We start from the raw sequence: 22,637 nt of genomic DNA on the forward strand, positions 1-22,637 counted from the left end.
AGCGACTTGAAGGCTTCTCTCGAGAGCTAACGATTTTACCGCTTGAGAGTTTATTGAGGCTGCTCTCCTTATTACTGCGAGATCGTTTAGATATTGGGTTCCAGTGGGGCTCACGAGAGTCCCTTCCACGGGGTGGAGCGCGCCGGTATTCTTCACGAGATGAATAGGATATGTGGTCTCTATATTCCTCTTGCCCTGTGTGTGAAGATCTAGGATTGTGCTGATATCGAGAGTAACCCCTCCGATCATCATGTCTCTTTTTATCTGCCTCAATACGTTGTAACGCAACCCTCTGCGTAATTCCAATCTTTCTTTCTTTGGGTGGTAAGGGGTTCCTTGGCCTAACAGGGCAATCAATTTCTTCATGGAACAGTGAGAAGCAGGTGAAGCAATGTTTCTCAATTTTGAGATATTCAAATTCCACAGTGGTAATCTCATCAGATGGGAGTCGGATTTCCAGCTTCATAGTGAGTGGGAGGAGTCCATTCATGTTAACTCTGACCCTAGCGTCAGTAGCGACCCGGTCGGACACTAGACCGAGTTCCCCTCCAATGCTATTTAGGGTTATATCATCCCAGTAATGTAATGGTAAGTCATGGACTCTGAGCCAGAAGGATATGTTCGATGGAAAAGATTCGGAGATTACTGGTTCCCATCTTTGAAGCAGAATCATCCACTTCTTGTAGTGGTATGGACCCTTGTTGAGGACTGCTTCTATGTCTTCTTCAGATTGGAAGCGCATTTGGAATTTCTCAGGGCCAAGGTCTCTTCCTGTTACACGTCCTTCAAGATTCCAGACTTGGGGTAAAAAGTCAATAACTGCACGAGGTCTCTGGAGCAGAGGGTTTGTAACCCTTCCAATGACGGTGAGTCTGTGTGCAGCTATCAGATTGTCGTTATTATTTGGCGGTATACGCACCGGTGAACGTTTGGCTTCCTTGTTACTAGATGGAACCCACTTCTCCTTCTCGTTCCGGGAGTAACGGCGAGACATACTTTCTTATGGGTAGGATTTGTCGGTTAGAGGCAAGAGTGTGAAGTAGATGTATTACTCTGTAAGTTCACAGAAGCGAAGAGGAAGAGTTTATAGGTTATTACAACCTAAGGTCAGTAGCAAACTGGGAGATTATGCCATACGAAAGGAGACCAAGTGGTACAAGGACCGGCTTGGCTGACCCTCCGACGATGTCGGAGGCTGAACCCGGCGAGTTGTGACCAGTTCCGGTTAGGAGAAGCGAGGAGAACGGAAGGGACCGCTGGATATAAGACCGAGATGGAAACAATTTGAATCTACAGCCGCGGTTGCAGAGGGGACCAGAGGAAAGCGGTACAAAAACGGGTAAATAACTAGCAGATAAAGAGGGGGGTGAAAAAAGGTCAGCGGTTAAAAACCAATCTCAACTTTAGTGTGTGGGAGAGAAAAAAACACCTTTGACAATCACTAACCATATAACTAGTTTCTCTGGTTTGTTTTAAAAGACAAAGATAATACTTTATCTATGAAACAGGCTGTTTGTATTTTGGATAGAGATGTGTGATCTTTAACAAAGAAAGAACACTACATGGTGAGCAGTAGGTAAAATTTTATTCAACTATTTGCGTGAAGCTTATCTTATTTACCATGATTAAGTTAAATAATTGTATCAAAATAATTATTTATATGATAAACAATCCTTTTGCAAATTATTAACTGCGGATGGTACCCTAATAGCAACATTAACGAACGTTACGACATGTGATGTGTGGGAGTGAAATGAGAGAGTGCGTGTTAGGCTAGTGTGTGTGTGTGTTAAAAGCAAAGACGTCAGAGGGGCAAACCCAAACCCATAAAACATGGGGGAACGATTCACTTCAGTTAATTTCGTCAGAGGTAAGTGACAGTGAACTGCAGAATCCACCACCTTTTTTTTCTTTTTCTTTTAGTTGAAATATTTTAGTTATACAAAATCTTTTCTATTTCTTTTTTCACACGATATGGAGATCTATCATCTAAGATTCGGTACATATGCTTTAAAATATGTAACAATGATTGAATTGACCAATCCCCTATATATTATTTAATAAGCATTACGCCTTCTTTTTATAGCCACATGTCATCGATAGAATGATTTTTAGAATCATTAGAGAAGTATGTTGGTTCATCTAATTATATAATAATTTTTTTTATTAAACTAACAATAAATTCATCATTAATGTACTTTATTATTTTCTTAAATAAAATTTATGGAATTGCCTAATGTGGCTAAATTATATATGGCAATCAATGATTTTGAATAATAAAGATTTGATAAAAATAGTGTATCTTCTATCATATTTGTTTAATTTTAAACTATTAAATAAATTAAACAACCACAATAACCATATAATAAAAATTTAGATTTTTATGTATATGTATTTTGAATTTTTACAAACGGCTATAAACTACTAAAACTGCTAAAAGTCTCACATTCAAATTTTATGATCCATGGTTTAAAATTTTTTTTATAACAAAATACAAATGACTACAAAAATTATATAAGTAAAAAGTCTAATTTAATTAATTAATAAGATTAATATATATACATCGTTTTAAATTAAACTATAAACCATATAAAATACAATATTTTAGTTTCGAAATTTACTTTGAACAATTTTTTTGATAAAAGTTTTGAACGATCATTGACAACTTATTTATTTTTTTCAAATTATAAATTACTAAAACTATTAATCCTACAATGAAAATTTTGTTATGAGTAATTTAAATTTTTTTTCTATAAAAGATACAAATGATCAAAAAAAATATATGAGTAGAAATCATCATTTAATAGACATTAATATTAAAAATATACTAAAATATATTATCTATGTTAGTATCATTTAAATTTAATAACATAACCTATCAAATATGAAAAAAAATATTTTTTGGATTAATAAAATTGATTTATATGTTCACACCAATTTAATTATATATTTAATAGTTACTGACTTTTAATTATTTTATATATATTTATTATTTCATAATATGTAAAAATATTTAATACATAAATTAATTTATATATATAATGTTGATCCCGCGCAAGGCGGATGTAGATATGATTTTCTTTAACAGAGTTTTAGTTTAATTTTTCCCATCTCGAGTAATGGGAATTATGGTAGGAACTTTTATGAAAAGGACTATATAGATTATTGCATGCAGTTGACAAAAAAAAAGGATTCTTGCATGCATCTCACTATATATAGGCTACAGATGTATTAATGTCTTAATTTTATGACAAAAAAGGTCTTAAAATACGGGATGCTAATCTGTAAGAGATACCTTAAGAAAAAAATAATGCAGACTTTTATATTTCGTTATGAGGTTGGTCCTCTTGTCCCTAATTCGTATTGTTGATTAGCTCTGTGTCCCTCGTCGGAGATGGGCATTTGTCAGTTCCGCATTTATTTTTAGATGAACTCAAATGTTCTTGAATGTGTAAAGAAACACTAATCAGGTTCATTATATTTTCAATAGGTAAAGAACTTGCGATGATTGATTAATAAAAGCTATCATACTAGGTTCAATCTCTCCTCTCTTCTTAAGAATTTGTTTTCTTTACCAACGACCAACTACGAAACACTTAACTTGGGCTTGTCGTGTCCGGCCCATGTCTAAAAACCCAACAATTTTGTCGTTTAAAGCCTGTGAATGAGAGATGGGTGAAAGTCCCACATCGCTTACATTTAACAGAAAGGACTCGCTTACCGTAGTATAAAAGAAGAAGGGGAGCGAACAAGCAAATCACTTACCTGGACGGGGTCGACTCGTGATCAAGAAGACGAGTGGCCTAGGCTAGTGACCTCCATTGCACTAAGGAGGGGCGCTTAGCCTAAGGTCTCCCCAAGTGGGAGAGCCTGCGTCATTATTTGTAGCGAGCCTGTGTTCGCGCGGCTCCCACCATATACTCTTAGTTTAATCTTTTTTTTGTCAAAATTAACTTATTATGAATTGTTGACTTTGTGACGGAATTAAAATGACGTTACGTCAAAAATTATATATTCCAGATATGTTTATTGTTACGGGTTTAGGTATGTTGACGAACGTACAGCATCCCACATCGATGAATCTACTAAACTCTCGGAAGACCAAACCGATTCATCTGGGCTTTCGGCCCATTAGAATTCTTGGGCCATTTCGAACAAATTGAATCGATCTCAAAACTCTAAAAAGTAATTGACAAGCTTAGATTATAATAATTTGTCGTATAATTATTGCGAACGTTACGAATGGTCATACGTTTTTTGGACTGTAGTGGTGAGAATGAGTCGTGGAAGTACAACAGCTCCAAAGGGGAAGAAGAAGGGAGGAGTTGCCTTCACCATTGATTGTTCGAAGCCTGTTGATGACAAGATCATGGAGATTGCTTTGCTAGAGAAGTTTCTTCAGCAGAGGATTAAGGTTGGTGGTAAAGCAGGTGCTCTTGGTGACTCTGTCTCCATCACTCGCGACAAGAGCAAGATCACCGTCACCTCTGATAGCCAATTCTCCAAGAGGTATGTATGTGTAGATACCTCAAGTATTTGACGAAGAAGTACCTGAAGAAGCACAACGTGAGGGACTGACACAGAGTGATTGCAGCGAACAAGGACCGTAACCTCTATGGGTTGAGGTACTTCAACATTGCTGAGAACGAAGCTGAGGAAGAAGACTAAGACCAATATTTTTCTCTTAAGTTTGGTTTGATTTTATCTCTGTTTTTGATAAATAGATATTATCTATTTTGATTGAAGTGATACATTTTCTTTTGTTATTGCACACTAGGAGCTTCCATGAAGAAATGTTATTCTCAGTTCTCGGACAGTATTGGGTTTAGGTTCCATTTGCTTATTATTTTGATTATTGTTCAGTCCCTTAGAAACATACAAGACTTCATGATGTGCCTTATAGTTTGTGTCGGCCTTGACTAAATTGTAGGACTTGAGAGAGTCAAAACCAAAACAAATACTGTGGTTGATCTCATAATAGTTAGAATGTGATTGGTAGTGATGCAAAGTGTACAAACTATATATTACTAATCAAAATACAACTTCAGTTCCATCTATTGTCGTGTCTCTATTTTTACAGCAGCATAATTGTTAATGCAATCTTCCAATGCATGTTAACAATTGTGAGTTGAATACAATAATAGTAACAAATACTATTGAATACACAGCATTTTCACCCAGCATTGTTGGTTAAAGATTATTGTATCGTTTCAAATCACGGATGCAAGATTGTTTTTGGTATGGGGGCATATAACCATCTTCTTGCAATTAATATTTAGTTCAGGTGTACTAACACTAATTACTGTGGAAAAACATACTGCAACTATTAACTAAGCAATAATTAGTCAATTAGATCATCGTCCATTATCTGACCATTGGAGTTAATCTACTTCGAATGTCTGGTTTCTTTTAAAAGACAAAGATAATACTTTATGTATGAAACAGGCTGTTTATATATTGGATAGAGATGTGTTATCTTTAACAAAGAAAGAACACTACACGGTGAACAGTAGGTAAAATTTTATTCAACTATTTGCATGAAGCTTACCTTATTTACCATGATTAAGTTAAATAATTGTATCAAAATAATCATTAATACGATAAACAATCCTTTTGCAAATTAGTAACTGCGGATGGTACCCTAATAGCAACATTAACGACGTGTGATGTGTGAGATATATATAAATGCAAATATTGAAATGAGAGAGAGTCTGTGTGTATGTGTGTTACTAGCAAATACGTCAGAGGGGAAAACCCAAACCCATAAAACATGGGGGAACGATTCACTTCAGTTAATTTCGTCAGAAGCAAGTGACACTGAACTACAGAATCCATCACCTTTTTTTTTCTTTTTCTTTTTGTTGAAATCTTTTAGTTATACAAATATCTTTTCTATTTCTTTTTTCACATGGTATGAAGATCTATCATCTAAGATTCGGTACTTATGCTTTAAAACATGTTACAATGATTGAATTGACCAATGTAGATATGCTATTTTGTAACTGAGTTTTAGTTTAATTTTTCCCATCTCGAGTTAATGGGAATCATGGTAGGAACTTTTATGAAAAGGACTATATAGATTATTGCATGCATCCCACTAAATATAGGCTACAGATGTATTAATGTCTTAAGATACATAGATCATGAAGGTCTGCTTAGTTGCTTTATTATAGTTTTGTTAATCATGGACGACTGAGAACAACAAATATTAAAAAGAGAAAATTACTGCATGGTGGTGGATTTTGTTTTGGGTCTGAGGGTAAAAAAAAAGTAAAAAGGAAAGAAACTCGCGAGGAACACGCAACCCATTCCTCTCTGTGTTACTGTCTCCATCACTTTCATCACCATCCTTCTTCTTCTGTCTTTTTCTTTTATCGAAAAATATAATCTTTATTTCATTTCTTTCCCATTTCAAATCAGCTTATGCTTTCGTCGAAAAAAAAAAAATCAAATAATGTGATTTCTTATTAGAAAAAGTCAGCCACGCATGAATTATAATGATCATCCCTGCTGATTATTACTTTATTTGAAAAAAAAATTTATAGTAAAGTAGTTGATATTTCATAGTGTGCAAACACTCCGCATGAACTACTTTCTCACTTGCTTTGATCGAATGTGTTATTACTAATGAGATTGCATAAACTACCTTGTCAATTTCCGAAATTAGTCGGACGGTTTCACGGACATACTCGTATATCAGGGGAAAATGTCAAAAATATTTTTGTACATTTTTTTTCATGAATGTTAATTTTTTTTTCACCTGATTTTATTAAGAAGAAACACGAAGGATTACAAGATAGCGTTCTTACACCGAAAAGATTACACCCGGTACACATGCCAGCGGTCACACAGAACCGACTCTGGAAACTAAACCAATACAAGGGATCCCAACAAATACATACACATAACAATAAAAAAATGATAAAGACAATTGAAGACAAAAGTCACCGGTGAGAACTCTAAACGAGCATGAAACAACAGATTCAGAACTCCATGAAAGATACTTATAGAGATTATTACCCACGGCCAAACCACCAATAAGCCATTTCCTCCTTGAACAACGAGGGAATATCTCAGGACCATATAACCAAACTCCACCTTCTGACAAGTTGGAGAGAAGGCGGAGAAACCAGAGGGAGGAGAGATAATATAAATAGTGCTTTATCTTCGTAAGGCCAAGTCCAACCACACGGTAAAACAACAAAATAGTGTGTTGATTTGATGTTTCCTCTCTCCAACTTAACGGTATATCAAACTGCATTTTAGTGCAATTTTCCTTTTTGCTAAAGTGTGAAACCATATTTGGTGCAATACTGTAGCGACAAAAGTTTTTTTTTTTTTGATTTTTTTATTAAAACTGTTTATTTATGTATTGTTTAATTTATTTGATTTGTATGATTAGTTTACAATTGAATGAATATTTTTTAGTTATATCACCATTGTTTTGTTATATTTTAATTGTTATAAAATATTAGGGTTTATAAAACAAATATAAAATTAATTTTTAAATACATAACAAAGTTTAATTCAAACAATTGTAGTTGGAATATTATAATATTTAGATCTAGTATGTTATAATTTAACTTTTTTGTGTGTTTAATTAATTAATATAACAATATGTATTAATAATAATGTTATTATATAATGTAAATACACACATATATATATAATTATTATTTTAGTTACAATTTTAATATTAGTTAATATATTTTAGTCATAAAACTATTAATATTTATCAAAATTATTAAAAATAAAAGAATTTGATAATAGTAAAATAATGAAGAATATTCCTTTTTAGTGCAACATTTGGTGTTGTGGTTGGAGATAAAAAAAAATTTAGTGTCAAAACCACACTATTTTAGTGTAATTTCAACACTAAAGTCAAGGTCTTCTCCAACCATAACACTAAACTTCACACTAAAACTATTTTATAATATTATATGTATTAAGTTTTTTATTTATCATTTATTTAATTGTATGTTTTAGTAATAAAATAAGTAAATAGTGTTTTAGTGGGATAAATAGTATTTTAGTGTGGTGAATAGTATCACACCAAATTTGGTGTCAAATTTTAGTGTTGCACTAAAATGGTGTGATTTTTGCAGTTATATTGGAAAAGATTTGATGTAAAAATCACACTAAAATAGTGTTTTGCAGTTGAGATGGAGATGACCTAAAGGATTCAACGATATATGTTAAATTTATTTTCTTACATTTTTTGAATGAATTAAATATTTGTACATTTTTAACCAGTTGGTTATAGTATATGCATAATGTAGTCACTGGGTGATCCTACGCTTAATCGTGCCCTACCTTTTTTATTACTGCGTTTTTGGACGAAGTTTGATTATATCAAACTGTGTTATTCTAAACCATCTTAGTCAATGTTGGCAAGTATCCACGAAAAGTTTAAGATCGGAAGCGCCCTTAAGATTTTGATCTCCAAGTTGAGAAGTAGTGCGTAATAATTTGGTTGATAACTATATCTGTGGCAACGTTACTAGGAAGTAAAGATTGGGATAAAAATAGTGAGACTTGATCTTGGATTCGGCGGCAGGAATTAGACATAAACTGACTCCAAACTCGTCACCTATCTTTACTGTCTGTTTCTGTTACATGCGCAATAGATATTTTATTTATTTATAAACAAGTCTGGAAATATTATCTCTGTTCTTACAAGCTACCCCGTTGTCAAACTGTAAACCGATTATCTGATCCTCTTTAATCCTGTTTATGCATATTGTTTTGTTTTGTTTAACTATTACGTAGTTATTAACTGCGAGTCTCGTTTTACGAATCTATGTAGACATGCGTGTTGTATATAAATCACTCTCAAAGTAAATTTGACAAAGAAAATAAAAAATACTCTATCATTTAAAGTAATGAAAGACTCGGTGATATGATAGCTATTTTGCTTCTTATCCACATTTAAAGAAATCCCACTTCAAGACTCAATCACTTTAATTCCACTCCCAATTTTTTAAGTTAATACTTTTTGAATTTTAGGATATATCTTACTCCATTTTAAAGTTTTGCCTCGTTTTATCAAACACTTGAAGCCCACTATATATGTACGTAAACGAGCAAGCAGAAGTTCCTGCCTCCCACGCCAATCTTTACTCTCTTCTTCTACACAACCAAATATCTTTCTTTTCCTACACTGGCCATGGAAGGCTATGTGAAGTTGATGTAAGAGAAATGAAATGGGTGAGTAACACTTGCTGGAGAAGCAGGGCACGTGCGAACAAATGAGATCGATCGGTCTATGTTGATCATATTTTCGCACGTGTTCTACTACTCCAACACGTGTGTCTCCCCCCTCCCGGCTAAGTAATCATCCACGGTGAGAAGAGAATTTACATAATCGATCTATGTTCATATTTATTGGACTAATTCATGCTTAGATTTTACATTTTAGATATTTAATGTAAAATTTGTGGATATATAAGAAAGATTCGAAGTAAATAAACATTGATAGCTACTCCAGCTTATGGTCACTTATTGTTGGCAATGGTACGCAGTTATGCACACGAATGGGCATAGACACATGAAATTTTGTAATGCATCAAAATTATATACAAAACTTATATCTATATTAAGTCAGTGGAAGATTTTTATATAGTTAACTATAAAATACACTTGGTATAAAAGTTTAAGATACATTATTGAACTAAATGAAATTTTATTGAAACTTTGATTTAAAAAAGTATTTTTTTCAGTTACTCATCAGGGGAACTTATTTTACTTTATAAAATGATCGGAAAATTCGAGTTTCAAGACTGCTGTTAACTCTGAGCAAAATCTGTTTTCTTATTTATATGTATAAACGAAATATATATTTTGTAACCTTGTTTTATTTTTATTTTATCGGAAAAGAGAGAATGGAGAGTGTAGTAGTATACTAGTATTATCCTTTTCAAAAAAGTAAATTATATACTAGTATCATAGAAAGACAATCAGTTGCTTACGTCATTGATATAAAAATGAATGCAAGCGTGTAGATTGTGTGTAGGTTAAAAAGAAGAAAGGTTCAGTTCCCTGAGAAAGCGGGGGACTTTCTCTCTTTCACCCTCACTGCCATTAACTCATACTTCTGTGAATCTGTTTTTTTCCTCAGTTAACAGTTTTTTTTTGGTCAACAAGTTAACAGTTTAGAGATTCATAAAGTGAGAAAATCAAATAAAAGTCACAGTTTTATTACGCAAGTAATGTTGTCATGTCCTTGTGGAGACAGAAAAAAGGGGATCACTGGAGGGTACAACTTTATAACGGATTCTTGTATAATAGAAAAAAAAAACGAAAACTAAGAATGAATACTGTGAAAATCTCTTTGAATGAATATCTGAAGTTATGAACATTGTCTTTGATTTGTAGTCCTCCAAATAACTCGTTTACATTGTTCAATAGTGAGGAAGATAGACCGAGTGTACTCAAACATGTTTCTAACGATATCAAAAACATGCTTCTCCACGTTCAATGATGTCAGGTTGGTGTTTTATCCTAGATAAGTAAATGGAATGGCTAAGTTGTGACATAGTACATGATTGAGTTTGATAAACTGTTGTAATGTAGAATCAATGAAAATTTGAAAAGTACTTGCCTGAGCCCAAAAAAAATGGCAATTTACTTAAATATAGTACTTAAGTATTCCACAATGTAACAATTAATATAATTTTGTTATATAAATGATGAAACTAATAAACTACATTGCTGTAGTTGATTTTTCGTGACTAAAAATCAGACAAACGATTCATGACGAAGCCTGATTGTTTGCTATGTAGTTGGTTTAGCTGTTGAAACATAATCAAAATTACTTTAAAAAAAAAATGCAGATTAGTTGAAATACTCAAACCTAGTATATAATATGACCCCAACTCAATTAGAAAGAAACAATGGGCTCACTACCAAAAATTCCAGTCTAAATGGGCCGATAATGGGCTCATTATACTTCTGTCATCAAAACCCAATATCTCGTCCTCGTCGGCATTTGTTTCACTCTCTCCTTCGCCGGACTCCGTAGCTTCCTATTTTTCCAGGTACGCTAATTCTGGGTTCAATGTCTAGAACATTGGAAGTGTTCTCTTGGAAGCTCTTTACCGTAGATTAGTTTTCGAGCTTCAATCCTTTGGAATCTGGAACAAATTGCTCACTGCATTTTAGTTTAGTCTTGATTGGTTTCGATTGTTCAATGTTCTGTCTCTGTCATGATTGTCACATGGACAATGTTGTACTGATCTTGTTCGATGAGAAAGGAATGATTTTTTTTGTTAATGATAATGGTTTAGTCACAAACTGATATCCACCAACTGTTCGATGAAATGTCTGAAAGGAGTGGAGAGTTAAAACGTAAGGTTTGGTTTTGGTGCTACAAACAAGCAGGCGGATTATATTAATACAGGAGTGTCACATCACACATTTGTTTTTGTCTGATATGTGAAGATTTAGCTTAAAATGGAATATTCAACTGTTATTAACTGCACTTGCTGCCTCTGGTCATGTAAATTTTGCTCTATTCCACTTCACTGTAATGCAGTTTTCGTGTTACTCTTGGCTTGCATCATTTACGTGTATTCCAGGTGTTAGCCTTTGTCTTGTGTTGTGTTAATAATGCTTAGTGAAAATTAGAGTTTTCTTTGATTTTTATCTTTTGAAGTGTTTACACTTTGTCTCTCCTTGCAGAGTTTCAGAGAGTAAAAGGGAGAGAAAGATGGTGATTCCACCGGCAGTGAGACCACCGCGGCTCTTCGACTACCTCAAACCTTACGTCTTGAAGTTGCACTTCACGAATAAGTTTGTTCACGCCCAAGTCATCCACTCACCAACAGCCACAGTGGCTTGCTCAGCTAGCTCACAGGAAAAAGCATTGAGGGAAACAATGGGGGTCACACGCGACGTGGCTGCTGCTGCAAAGATCGGTAAACTCCTTGGAGAAAGGCTCTTGTTGAAAGACATTCCAGCTGTTACCATTCACATGAAAAAAGAGCAGATGTATCATGGTAAAGTCAAGGCTGTGATCGATTCTGTCAGGGAAGCTGGCGTCAAGTTGCTTTGAGGATTGTTCAACGATCCGTGAAGCCAAATCAGTTTCATATGGTTAGTTCGGAACATTGTCATTCTCTTTGTCTTGAGATCAGAGTGGTGCCATAATGAAAGCCTTTGCTTAGTTCATGTCTATTCTTCTTTCTTTTCTTCAGGGCTGTGAAGAAAAATGTTCAAAAGAGAATGAATTTTTATATGCTTTTGACTATTGAATAATAAGATTAATGGTTCTTTCCGAATAGGAGAAGAATAGTTCAAAGTTGATTTCTTTTCACCAATGAACAAGCTGAGTAAGATTATGGAATGACATTTTACGGCAGTAGTTGCAAACGCCATTAGTTAAGCTTTTTCCACACTTCAAAACTATCTTCCATACTGTTAATCCTTTCAATCTGGAGAAGAACATTAGAGCTAAAAGTTGAAGAAATGTGGAACCTTGATGATATGCAACAGGGTTCATCAAACAAGAGCAAGAAATAAAAATCTGAGAGAGGCACTCTAACTTAAACTAAAAGGGTTAAAAGAAGAAAGTAAAGGAGACTATCCAGAAGCAGAAGACAGATCATTCTGCATCTACACAGAAAACTAAGTGTGTGTTTTTGCTTTCTCACTTTTTTTTTTTACAGAAGTTGTTTGATGATAAGGGACCATTTGGGTTCTTCAATGCATTCAACCCATAACTGAACACACACAAACTAAGTGATAGTGGAAGTTCAAATCTTGAGCCTAGCTTGAGCTGTCAAACCCTTATCTTGAGAGAGAAGGCTAGACTTCAAGACTTCCCCATTTTAGGTACCTGATAAAGAGAAACATATCAAAGATAGTTAAGTGTAAATCACAATGATGCTCCTACTGCTTAAGATTATGGACATCACAATCTCACACTGATGAAACCTAAGGTTCTGTTGCAAAGATTCTGAAGAAACTGTGTTACAACATAGGCCTGAATGTACATTTTATTGGTAGAAACGAACCTTCTTGAGAGGATGACTACTAGAAGCTGGAGCCGGTTTCATAATCTCGAAAGAGCAAACAAGAGACTCGTCCACACTCAATAATGCACCAGCGTTATCAAACTCCCCACCATAGTTTGGAGCTGAGAATATCGTAACTAACCTCCTGTTCGCAAAAAACTCATACCCATCTTCCACTACCTGCAACACACAAAACCCATCACACGTCTCCACTAAAAAGTCTCTACCTTTACAACAAAAAACACATCTTAGCTTTTTACCTGATGGCCACGGCAGATAAGGTCAAGATCATTCTTATCCAAAAACTCATCGACTTTATCAGCTCCAAAAGTACAAGAGATGCCTCGATCACTATCAGACCATCCTTCCCTCTTCTGGTCAGGATCAGACCAAAGCAAATCACAAAGAAGACCATTGTCCGGAATCTCAGTAGGCCTCTCAATCTCTCGAATCTGATTCAAATTCTCCAGCTCCGGCGACAACCCTCCGTGCATACACAAGATCTTGTCGTCAATGAGTGCTGCCACGGGTAAAGAGTTGAAGCAATCGGTGAAGATCTTCCAGAGACGTACGTTGAATCTACGCTTGCACTCGTCGTAGAATCCGTAGATTCTGTTGATCTTAGCGTCCTCGTGGTTGCCTCTCAGGAGATATATCTTGGACGGGTAACGGATCTTGTAAGCGAGGAGTAGACATATGGTCTCGAGACTCTGCTTGCCTCTGTCAACGTAGTCGCCTAGGAAGAGATAGGTCGCTGAAGGAGGGTAGCCTCCGTATTCGAATAGTCGAAGAAGATCTTGATACTGGCCATGGATATCACCTGATCACAAATTCACATAGAAACCCTAAAGTTTGTTACTTTCACCCCAAGTATCAAAAATTAACCTCAATTTACAGAAAACCCTAAAGTTTTGCTACATTCACCTCCATGATCAACCTCAAATTCACAGAGAAACCCAAAATTTTGCTACATTCACTCCCAATTAGAATACCCTGATGCTCAAATCCCCAAAGTTTTCTACTTTCACCCACAATTACATTACCCAGATGCTCAAATCCCTAAAGTTTGCTACTTTTCACATCCAATTACAATACCCAGATGCTCAAATCCGTAAATTTTGTTACATTCACCGCCAATTACAATACCCAGATGCTCAAATCCCTAAACTTTGCTATTTTTCACACTCAATTAAGCAATTTCACCGTGGGAGAAAGAGAGAGATTACCGCAGATGCGGATTGGGGCGTGGAGCTCGAGGAGATTGGGCTGAGAGAGGAAGATTTGACGAGCGTTGGAGCAGAGTTGACGAATCTCGCACTCTGATAGCTGAACCTGTTTGCCTCCTCTGCCTTCTAGCAATCTTCTGATGATATCATCCAACACTCCTTTCTCTATCATCCCTTCCATACTCGTCATCATCGTCTTCTCTCTCAGATCTTAATTTTTTTTTTAACCAAAATCGAAACTTGGTACAAGGGTTTCGTTCAAAAGCAGGAGTGGAATAACGGGTCGTGTTTAGGTACCGATGGAATTAAAGATTTTCTGCTTTGAATTTTCCCGAGAAAGTGTGGGAAAGATGGAATTGAGGATGAAGGAGGGTCGTCAAACAATGAGAACCCAGAAGAACTTTGATATTCAGACAAGCAAAAAAAAACAAAAATAAATGGGCCTCTTGTTTGGGCCCAAAGAAGGCCTAAAGCGAAGATGACGTCATGAAACCTAAGATACGAGCGAGCTTATTCCTATAAATTCATAAACCCTAATTTCATTTTCCTCTTCCTCCGTAGCAGACAGACACTCGACAGCTCACGCAATGGTACGTACTGTTCGCCGCCGCTTAATATCTTCTCTTATGAGTTTCCTACGAGCTTGATCTGTTGGTTCTACTTCTAGCTTAGGTTTCTTCGTTTCGATTAGGTGTCTGCAATGTTGATCTGCGCTATAGCTTATAGTTGAGGAATAAATCTGGAGATGCTTGATTCTTTAGTTTTCTCGTTGTTGTAGGGTATCGATCTTATCGCGGGAGGTAAGAGCAAGAAGACCAAAAGGACAGCTCCGAAGTCCGATGATGTCTACCTCAAGCTTCTCGTCAAGGTAAATATATTCTTATGAATCTACTGTCTCAATGATTGGTAGGCTGGATCGTAATGTCAGATTGGTTTAATGAGATTTTCTCCTTTCTGTAGCTGTACCGGTTTTTGGTTAGGAGAACCGGGAGCAAGTTCGATGCAGTGATCCTTAAGAGGCTTTTCATGAGTAAAGTCAACAAGGCTCCTCTTTCTCTCTCCAAGCTCGCTGAGTTCATGAAGGGCAAGGTTCGTTTCCTTTTGAGACGCATTCTAATCAGGCTTTGTTTGTCTGGATAAGAGTAAATCATGTGGTTTTTTGTCTCTTACTATAGGATGGTAAGATTGCTGTGTTGGTTGGGACTATTACTGATGATTTGAGAGTGCACGAGATCCCTGCAATGAAGGTTACTGCCTTGAGGTTTACGGAGAGGGCTAGGGCTAGGATTGAGAAAGCTGGTGGAGAGTGCTTGACCTTTGACCAGCTTGCTCTCGTTGCTCCTTTGGGACAGAACACGGTGAGTGATTTTAAAATAAATCACCTTTATCTGGATATGCGTTTCTATTTGAAAAATTAAGCTTATGTTTATGTGTTGTGAAAGGTTCTACTTAGAGGACCAAAGAACTCGCGTGAAGCAGTGAAGCACTTTGGTCTAGCTCCTGGTGTGCCACACAGTCACTCCAAGCCCTATGTTAGGTCTAAGGGAAGGAAGTTTGAGAAGGCTAGAGGAAAGCGAAAGAGTCGTGGTTTCAAGGTCTAAGAAATACTCTGTTGTTTCGTTATGGATGGTTTCATAATCGAAATTTTCATAGGGAATTCTCGTTCCTCTTCATTTCTTGCAGACAATGTTTTAAGCTTTTTGTCGTTATTATGTTCTACTCGACATTTAAATGTTTTGCTTAAGAATTTACTTATTCCAAAGAGTCTTTGAGATCGTTTAGGAGCCGTAAGGGTAGTTCTTAAATTTGCATGTTAATTGTTACATCACTGGCTGAAAATGTGGTTTTAAAGAAATCATCTGTAAAGTAATTTTCATTTTCATACTGATTAATGACACTAGTCAAATAAGAACACTACGGTTTCTAACAAATCATTGAAACAAAACTCAATGGTAAGGTAACAAGGGTGTCTTTTTTTTTGTGGTCAATATTGGGCTTAAAAGTTCGATATTGGGCTTTGAAATTGTCAATATCTAGAGGGCTTAATCTGCGAAAAAACAAATCAATGGTGTTTAATGTTTAGAAATAACAGAATGAGGAGTATTATGCAATTCCCTAACTCTTTCCCTTTTCGTTTTTGGTCAATTCCGGTTAAATTTCGGTTAAGATGCTCCTTCCCGCAATTCAAGGTGATTTCGAATTTCAAAAAAAAAAACAAAGAGACGAGAGCACACGTCCACCTAGCCCTAAGGCAAAAAAACCGGAACCGAAAAACCGAACCGGAACCGAATCAAATTACCCGAAATAAAAACCGAACCGAAACTCTCAAATATCTGAATGGTTCCTAAATTTCTATATCCAAATAACCAGAACTAAACCGGAACCGAACCAAAAACCGAACGGGTACCCGAATATCCGAAAAAACAAGTATCAATTTTCTAATATAAGGTAAAATGTCATCAACCCCACTCGAACATGAAGAATGAGACATTGTTATCTTTTATGTACTCTCTTATATTATACATATATATATATATATATATATATATTGTAGTTTTATATTAAAACTCAATAAATACTTATAAACTAGCACTTTATTGATTCGAGCTCTAGTTGAATTAACAAATATGCAAGTGGGTAACCATTAGACCATTTAGTTTAACATATTAATTTATATATTTTGTATGTGTATATTTGATTCATTTATTAAATGGTATCCGAAACCGAACCGAAACCGACCAAAATCGAATCGAAACCGAGCCGAAATCTCATTTTTACCTATTGGATATAAGAATAATTTATCCGATATACCCGAAACCGAATGGTTCCTACCGAAACCGAACCGAATACCCGAATGCCCAGGGCTACGTCCACTCTGTCTCTTTCCGCAATTCAAGGGTTACCAGTTGTTATTCCGATATAAATAAACCTTTAAACCTTCATCCGCAAAAACAAGAATTCGAAAAAAAGCCAGATCTAGATCCACCTTAAGGAGAGCGTCTTCATACACGCCCTTCCGTCGCGAATCTTGTTTTCTACAGATCTATTCTTCTCCGAAAACGAAAATGAGGGAGTGCATCTCGATCCACATCGGTCAAGCTGGTATCCAAGTCGGAAACGCCTGCTGGGAGCTTTACTGCCTTGAACATGGCATTCAGGTTCGTATCGATCTCTGTGGCTGATTTCAAGATCCGTATCTCCATTTCGAAACGATTCGTTCGTTGAGAAAATCTTGTAGATCTGTGTTTGATTTGATCAGATCTGACGTATAAGCTACATTTTACATTGTATCTTAGCGATCTCCAGATCTACTCTACCTAAATATTTAGATCTGTGTTGTTGATTCAAGATCCGTTGAATTAGATCTCTTATAGAACGTGGACTCGTATAGATCTGCGTTTGACTGCTATGGCTGATGCCAGATCCGTTGGGATCCTCTCGTTTCTTCATTGATTAGATCTGTTGATTCTATTGATTGTGTAACTGATTTGTTGATTTGTAATTGTTACAGCCTGATGGCCAGATGCCGAGTGACAAGACCGTTGGCGGAGGTGACGACGCTTTCAACACCTTCTTCAGCGAAACCGGCGCGGGGAAGCACGTCCCACGCGCCGTCTTCGTCGACCTTGAGCCCACCGTGATCGACGAGGTCAGAACCGGTACTTACCGTCAGCTCTTCCACCCTGAGCAGCTCATCAGCGGTAAAGAAGACGCAGCTAACAACTTCGCCCGTGGCCATTACACCAGTAAGAGATTCTCAGCCCTTGCCTCTATCAACACAAGCCCAACTATTCCTCAGCCCAAGCCCATCGGCCTCCAAAAGTGGGTCATGGGCTTGTGCTGAGGAGTTGCTTTCAATGTTGTTGGGGTTTGTGTTGATCATACTGATTTGGTTTTATAATGTTAATCTCAGTTGGGAAGGAGATTGTTGATCTGTGCTTGGACCGAATCAGAAAGCTCGCTGATAACTGCACTGGTCTCCAAGGCTTCCTCGTCTTCAACGCTGTTGGTGGAGGAACTGGGTCTGGTCTGGGGTCTCTCCTCCTTGAGAGACTCTCTGTGGACTATGGGAAAAAATCCAAGCTTGGTTTCACTGTTTACCCATCTCCACAGGTCTCTACCTCTGTTGTTGAGCCTTACAACAGTGTCCTCTCCACTCACTCGCTCTTGGAACACACTGATGTCTCTATCCTCCTCGACAATGAAGCTATCTACGACATCTGTAGACGTTCCCTAAACATCGAGAGGCCAACCTACACCAACCTCAACCGTCTCGTCTCTCAGGTATTATAACACCAGCCCACAAAAACATCTCTTTCACACTAATCTTGATGTTTAATGTTAATTCTTGTTTTATGGTTCAGGTTATCTCTTCCTTGACTGCTTCTCTTAGGTTCGATGGTGCATTGAACGTGGATGTCACTGAGTTCCAGACCAATCTGGTCCCATACCCAAGAATCCACTTCATGCTTTCGTCCTACGCACCAGTCATCTCTGCAGAGAAGGCCTTCCACGAGCAGCTCTCTGTTGCTGAAATCACCAACAGCGCTTTCGAGCCAGCTTCCATGATGGCCAAGTGTGACCCTCGTCATGGTAAATACATGGCTTGCTGTTTGATGTACCGTGGTGATGTCGTCCCCAAGGACGTGAACGCGGCTGTCGGAACGATCAAGACCAAACGTACCATCCAGTTCGTTGACTGGTGTCCTACTGGGTTCAAGTGCGGTATCAACTACCAGCCACCGACCGTTGTCCCAGGAGGAGATCTCGCTAAGGTGCAGAGAGCTGTGTGTATGATCTCCAACTCGACGAGTGTCGCTGAGGTGTTCTCGAGGATTGATCACAAGTTCGATCTCATGTACGCGAAACGTGCGTTCGTTCACTGGTATGTCGGTGAGGGTATGGAGGAAGGAGAGTTCTCAGAGGCTCGTGAGGATCTTGCGGCGTTGGAGAAGGATTATGAGGAGGTTGGTGCCGAAGGTGGTGACGATGAGGATGACGAAGGCGAGGAGTACTAAGAATGTTTCGAAAAATGGGTTTCTATTATCCTTTTGTTTGTTGCGTGAATGGGCTCAAGACATTCTCTTGACGAGTCTTAAGTTTGTGTTTTCTTTAAACTACATGTCCTGTCTAGGTGTTTGAATTTCTACTATGGTGTTATTTACTCTATCAGTGTGTTAAACCTCGTTCTCATTTCTTATACCTAAGACCATCATTATCGCAGGTTTTTAAGGGGGGGGTTTAAACAAATTACATCATTTAATTAAATGAAAACTAAATTAAAATGTAGTTACCGGTCCTTATTCGGAACTTTTTGAGACCGATCTTAAAGAGAGCACACCTGTCAGCATGTGAGCAAACCTCAAATTATTATTTTTTCTCTTTTTTCTCGAGTTTTCTTCTTCTCTCTTTGTTTGACCAATCAGTTGATCAACTCTACCTCCCTTCTCTCCCACCATTGACGCCGCCGCCGTAGGAAAGGAGCTCTCTTTGGGCGGACTCCATCGTCAAAGACTCAACGGATGGCTCAACGACGGCATTAAGGTGGATTCTTCGTTGCCGTCCCGACCTACCTATAAACCTCCTACAAAAACTCTTTCGTCTAAGACAGGTCCGTGTCACTTCAGCTAAAGAGATTGTATTTTGTAGATTCAATCGAACTGTGAAAGTTACAAGATAAGTGATTTGTAAATTAGAAGAGAAATGCCTATGAGCTGCGATGGTGATGATTGCTTGAAGGTTCCAGCCAAGGAGTCATTGAAAGGGTAAGTCTTCTTCTAGTCATCTCTTGGTTAGGATAAGAACTGTTTTTTTTAAGGAAGCTAATGGTACTGATTGTTTGAAGGTGGCAGCCAAGGAGTCATTGAATGTAGGAGATAGAATTTACCTTCCTTTATCTGTAGGCAATGATGCACGACCTCCTACTAAGAAAGCAATTTATGGAAGTGACAGAGCAAAGCTTAGACCCTGCTTGTACCAAACCAACTGTGGATTTCACAATGGGCGGTAAGCCACCATGCTCTCCACTTTGATTACTTGATATTTATAGGAGAATTAGTAGATGAAATGTATTCGGTCAAGGCACTTTCTCTTTAGCTTCTTAACTGCTATTTGCTAAGTTGGTTTATAGTGGATTGTATGAGCAGAACTCAAAGTAGTTGCAAGCTGTATTTTTTTTATTAATGTAGCTTATAAATATAATTGTCTGATTTGTTCGACCTCTTCTTTTTAATGGCTTGATGTCTCGCCTGATCATGTATCTATAATTGACTGATTTGTGAAATGGAGTTCTCCTTCTTGTTGTTGCTCATTTAAGTTATCTCGTTGTTGTTCTGTTAAGTTAAAAAACGTTTGGCTTGGTCTTGTTGTTGTTGTTCTGTTATAAGCAAACGTTGCTGTCACAGACTTGTGTCTTATGGTGATTGTGTGATTTGAGCAAAATAATACCTCGTAATGTGTTTTGTATAAATAAGCTTTTGTTCTTTCTCTTCATTCTCATGTTCTTTTTTTCTTTATAACTTGAAGCTCTCTCAACTTTCAAGTTTCTTCTCTTCTTTTTTACCATACAAAACGAGGAAACACATTTTACTCAAAATAAGTTCATTTTTTCTTCTTCTCTTGATCACAAATTTTATTCACAAAACAATCAAAAACATTTTCTATATGACACTTTTTTTTAAAACCTTAATTAAGAAACCCCCAATAAAGCATAAAATTTATAAGTTTCTTAACTATATTTCTTAACTAACTTTTATTATTAAATAATTCATTAAGAAACCCAAATGGGGTTATAGGGATAATGATGCTCTAACATATGTTCCAGATTATTCATACTAGCTTAGTTCAAAGAGAAGATAGATTAAATTGAAACTGAAAATATATACTTAGTGCAGCAATATATATATTAACTAATGTTTGTGTGGAGCAGAAATAACACGTTCTTGGTGCGAATTTAACTACGATCGATCCCTGGTATGAAAACTTCTATATAATTAATCGGGGGTATAAAATGCCTCTTAACTTTAAAGCCTATCCAAATTTTGTTTTTAGAACATGTTTATCTGGGGTACTTAGCGAGGTTCTTAGTGCGTGGGCCCCCACAAAACCCTTAAGGATCGGTTACAAAAACTACTAATTAAGAACCGATTTTAGTGAGTTTCTTACACTGTTCGCGAGCCCCACTGACTCGTGGCGGTCCGCGATTGATTTGCTTTTTAATTTTTTTTAGACAAAAAAAAAACCTAAGAATCCCAAATAGATTTCCTAAGGATAAACATGCTCTTAGTTTCCACAATGCTCCAAAATAATAAAATTAAAGGCTATTCATACTGTGTTCTCTAAATATATATATATGCTTTTTCAATTTATACATATTAATCACGTGGTCGAATGGTACGACGGACTTGAAAATATGTTAAGCCTCTAGGGTTTGAAATCAACTGAACTCGGATTAATTCATTTGTCTGGTGCTGGTTAACGGGTCCCCAAAAGACTAGTCGGTTGGGCCTCGACCCGCCAGATACCCACGGGTTATTAAAAAAAATTATACATATTTTTCTTGGCTGTTCATCTTTATTATTTACAGACATCACTTGGAAAAGAGAAAAGTATAATGTTGGTGTTATCCAAGAGAAGAATGATATTTCATAATGCTGATCTGTTTTTGTGAAAAAAGATAGATACAAACTCAGATTGTGTAGTAATAAATCAGTATTCATGAATGTATCTTCTATACAATTACCAATAGTTATGAAGTCTGGCTTAAAAAAAAAGATGATGACACTAAAGGTATTCAAACCTTTTTGGGATAAAGCTGTAATGCTGTTATTCTTCCTAGTTCATGCACCATATTTGTCATTTTGCTTTTAAACATAGAAATTAAAAGTTGATTACGACCAAGAAACTAATTATAAAAATCTCACAATCTTTTATACTAATTTTTTTTTCACATTGCAAAGAACCAACTGTAGTCAAACAGGTTAAGGCCAAGAAGTCTAAGTACAATGTTTATGAAGCATCTTCCACGTTAGCTTTTCCATATATTACATTGCAGTTTCCTTGTATTTTAAGTGATTAAATATTTCATATGAATTTAGTGAAGAATAACAGTATCCTTCCTTATAGTGAAAGATGTTACTTTGACTAGTTAGTTTCTTAATTAATATTTTTCTTCTGTCAAAGAAACTTTCGTAAATGGATTTATGGTAGTACTATATTACGTAAGTACGCATAAATACAAAAGAGAAAAATCAAGATAATTGAAAAATGTTGTTTTCAAAATATTATATTTAAAACTAAAATTGGTTAATAGTATATCGATATATATATATATTACACTGCTACTACACACACGAAATACAACATATTCGATGAGGAAATTATAGTGGTATATTTTTCA

The 22,637-nt window shown here is 36.3% G+C and overlaps 4 protein-coding genes, 1 non-coding gene and 1 pseudogene across 5 annotated transcripts; 5 read left to right on the forward strand and 1 right to left on the reverse strand.

Moving 5' to 3' along the window:
- Nucleotides 1-3,757: 3,757 nt before the first annotated feature.
- On the forward strand, nt 3,758-3,914 carry LOC125582619. The gene has a single exon (XR_007320076.1). It is a non-coding gene; the product is annotated as a U1 spliceosomal RNA (small nuclear RNA).
- On the forward strand, nt 3,766-4,816 carry LOC106380029 (annotated as a pseudogene).
- Nucleotides 4,817-10,981: 6,165 nt separating this feature from the next.
- On the forward strand, nt 10,982-12,278 carry LOC111203406 (50S ribosomal protein L18-like). Its single transcript, XM_022697229.2, has 2 exons — nt 10,982-11,036; nt 11,680-12,278. Exon 2 carries the CDS (start codon nt 11,708-11,710, stop codon nt 12,050-12,052), a length of 345 nt encoding a protein of 114 aa, XP_022552950.1. The 5' UTR covers nt 10,982-11,036; nt 11,680-11,707; the 3' UTR covers nt 12,053-12,278.
- Nucleotides 12,279-12,457: 179 nt separating this feature from the next.
- On the reverse strand, nt 12,458-14,645 carry LOC111203405 (serine/threonine-protein phosphatase PP1 isozyme 9). The gene is made up of 4 exons (XM_022697228.2): nt 14,240-14,645; nt 13,274-13,833; nt 13,014-13,193; nt 12,458-12,835 (listed from the first exon to the last, which is right to left on the reverse strand). Exons 1-4 carry the CDS (start codon nt 14,430-14,432, stop codon nt 12,812-12,814), a joined length of 957 nt encoding a protein of 318 aa, XP_022552949.1. The 5' UTR covers nt 14,433-14,645; the 3' UTR covers nt 12,458-12,811.
- Nucleotides 14,646-14,753: 108 nt separating this feature from the next.
- LOC111203407 (60S ribosomal protein L18-2-like) lies at nt 14,754-16,001 on the forward strand. Its single transcript, XM_022697230.2, has 5 exons — nt 14,754-14,829; nt 15,018-15,107; nt 15,200-15,328; nt 15,415-15,597; nt 15,682-16,001. Exons 1-5 carry the CDS (start codon nt 14,827-14,829, stop codon nt 15,838-15,840), a joined length of 564 nt encoding a protein of 187 aa, XP_022552951.1. The 5' UTR covers nt 14,754-14,826; the 3' UTR covers nt 15,841-16,001.
- Nucleotides 16,002-17,131: 1,130 nt separating this feature from the next.
- Nucleotides 17,132-19,439, forward strand: LOC125581866 (tubulin alpha-2 chain-like). The gene is made up of 4 exons (XM_048748012.1): nt 17,132-17,397; nt 17,751-17,985; nt 18,153-18,523; nt 18,604-19,439. Exons 1-4 carry the CDS (start codon nt 17,305-17,307, stop codon nt 19,255-19,257), a joined length of 1,353 nt encoding a protein of 450 aa, XP_048603969.1. The 5' UTR covers nt 17,132-17,304; the 3' UTR covers nt 19,258-19,439.
- Nucleotides 19,440-22,637: the final 3,198 nt, after the last annotated feature.

The sequence above is a fragment of the Brassica napus genome, chromosome C2 (assembly GCF_020379485.1).
Source record: "Brassica napus cultivar Da-Ae chromosome C2, Da-Ae, whole genome shotgun sequence".
Lineage (NCBI taxonomy): Eukaryota > Viridiplantae > Streptophyta > Magnoliopsida > Brassicales > Brassicaceae > Brassica > Brassica napus.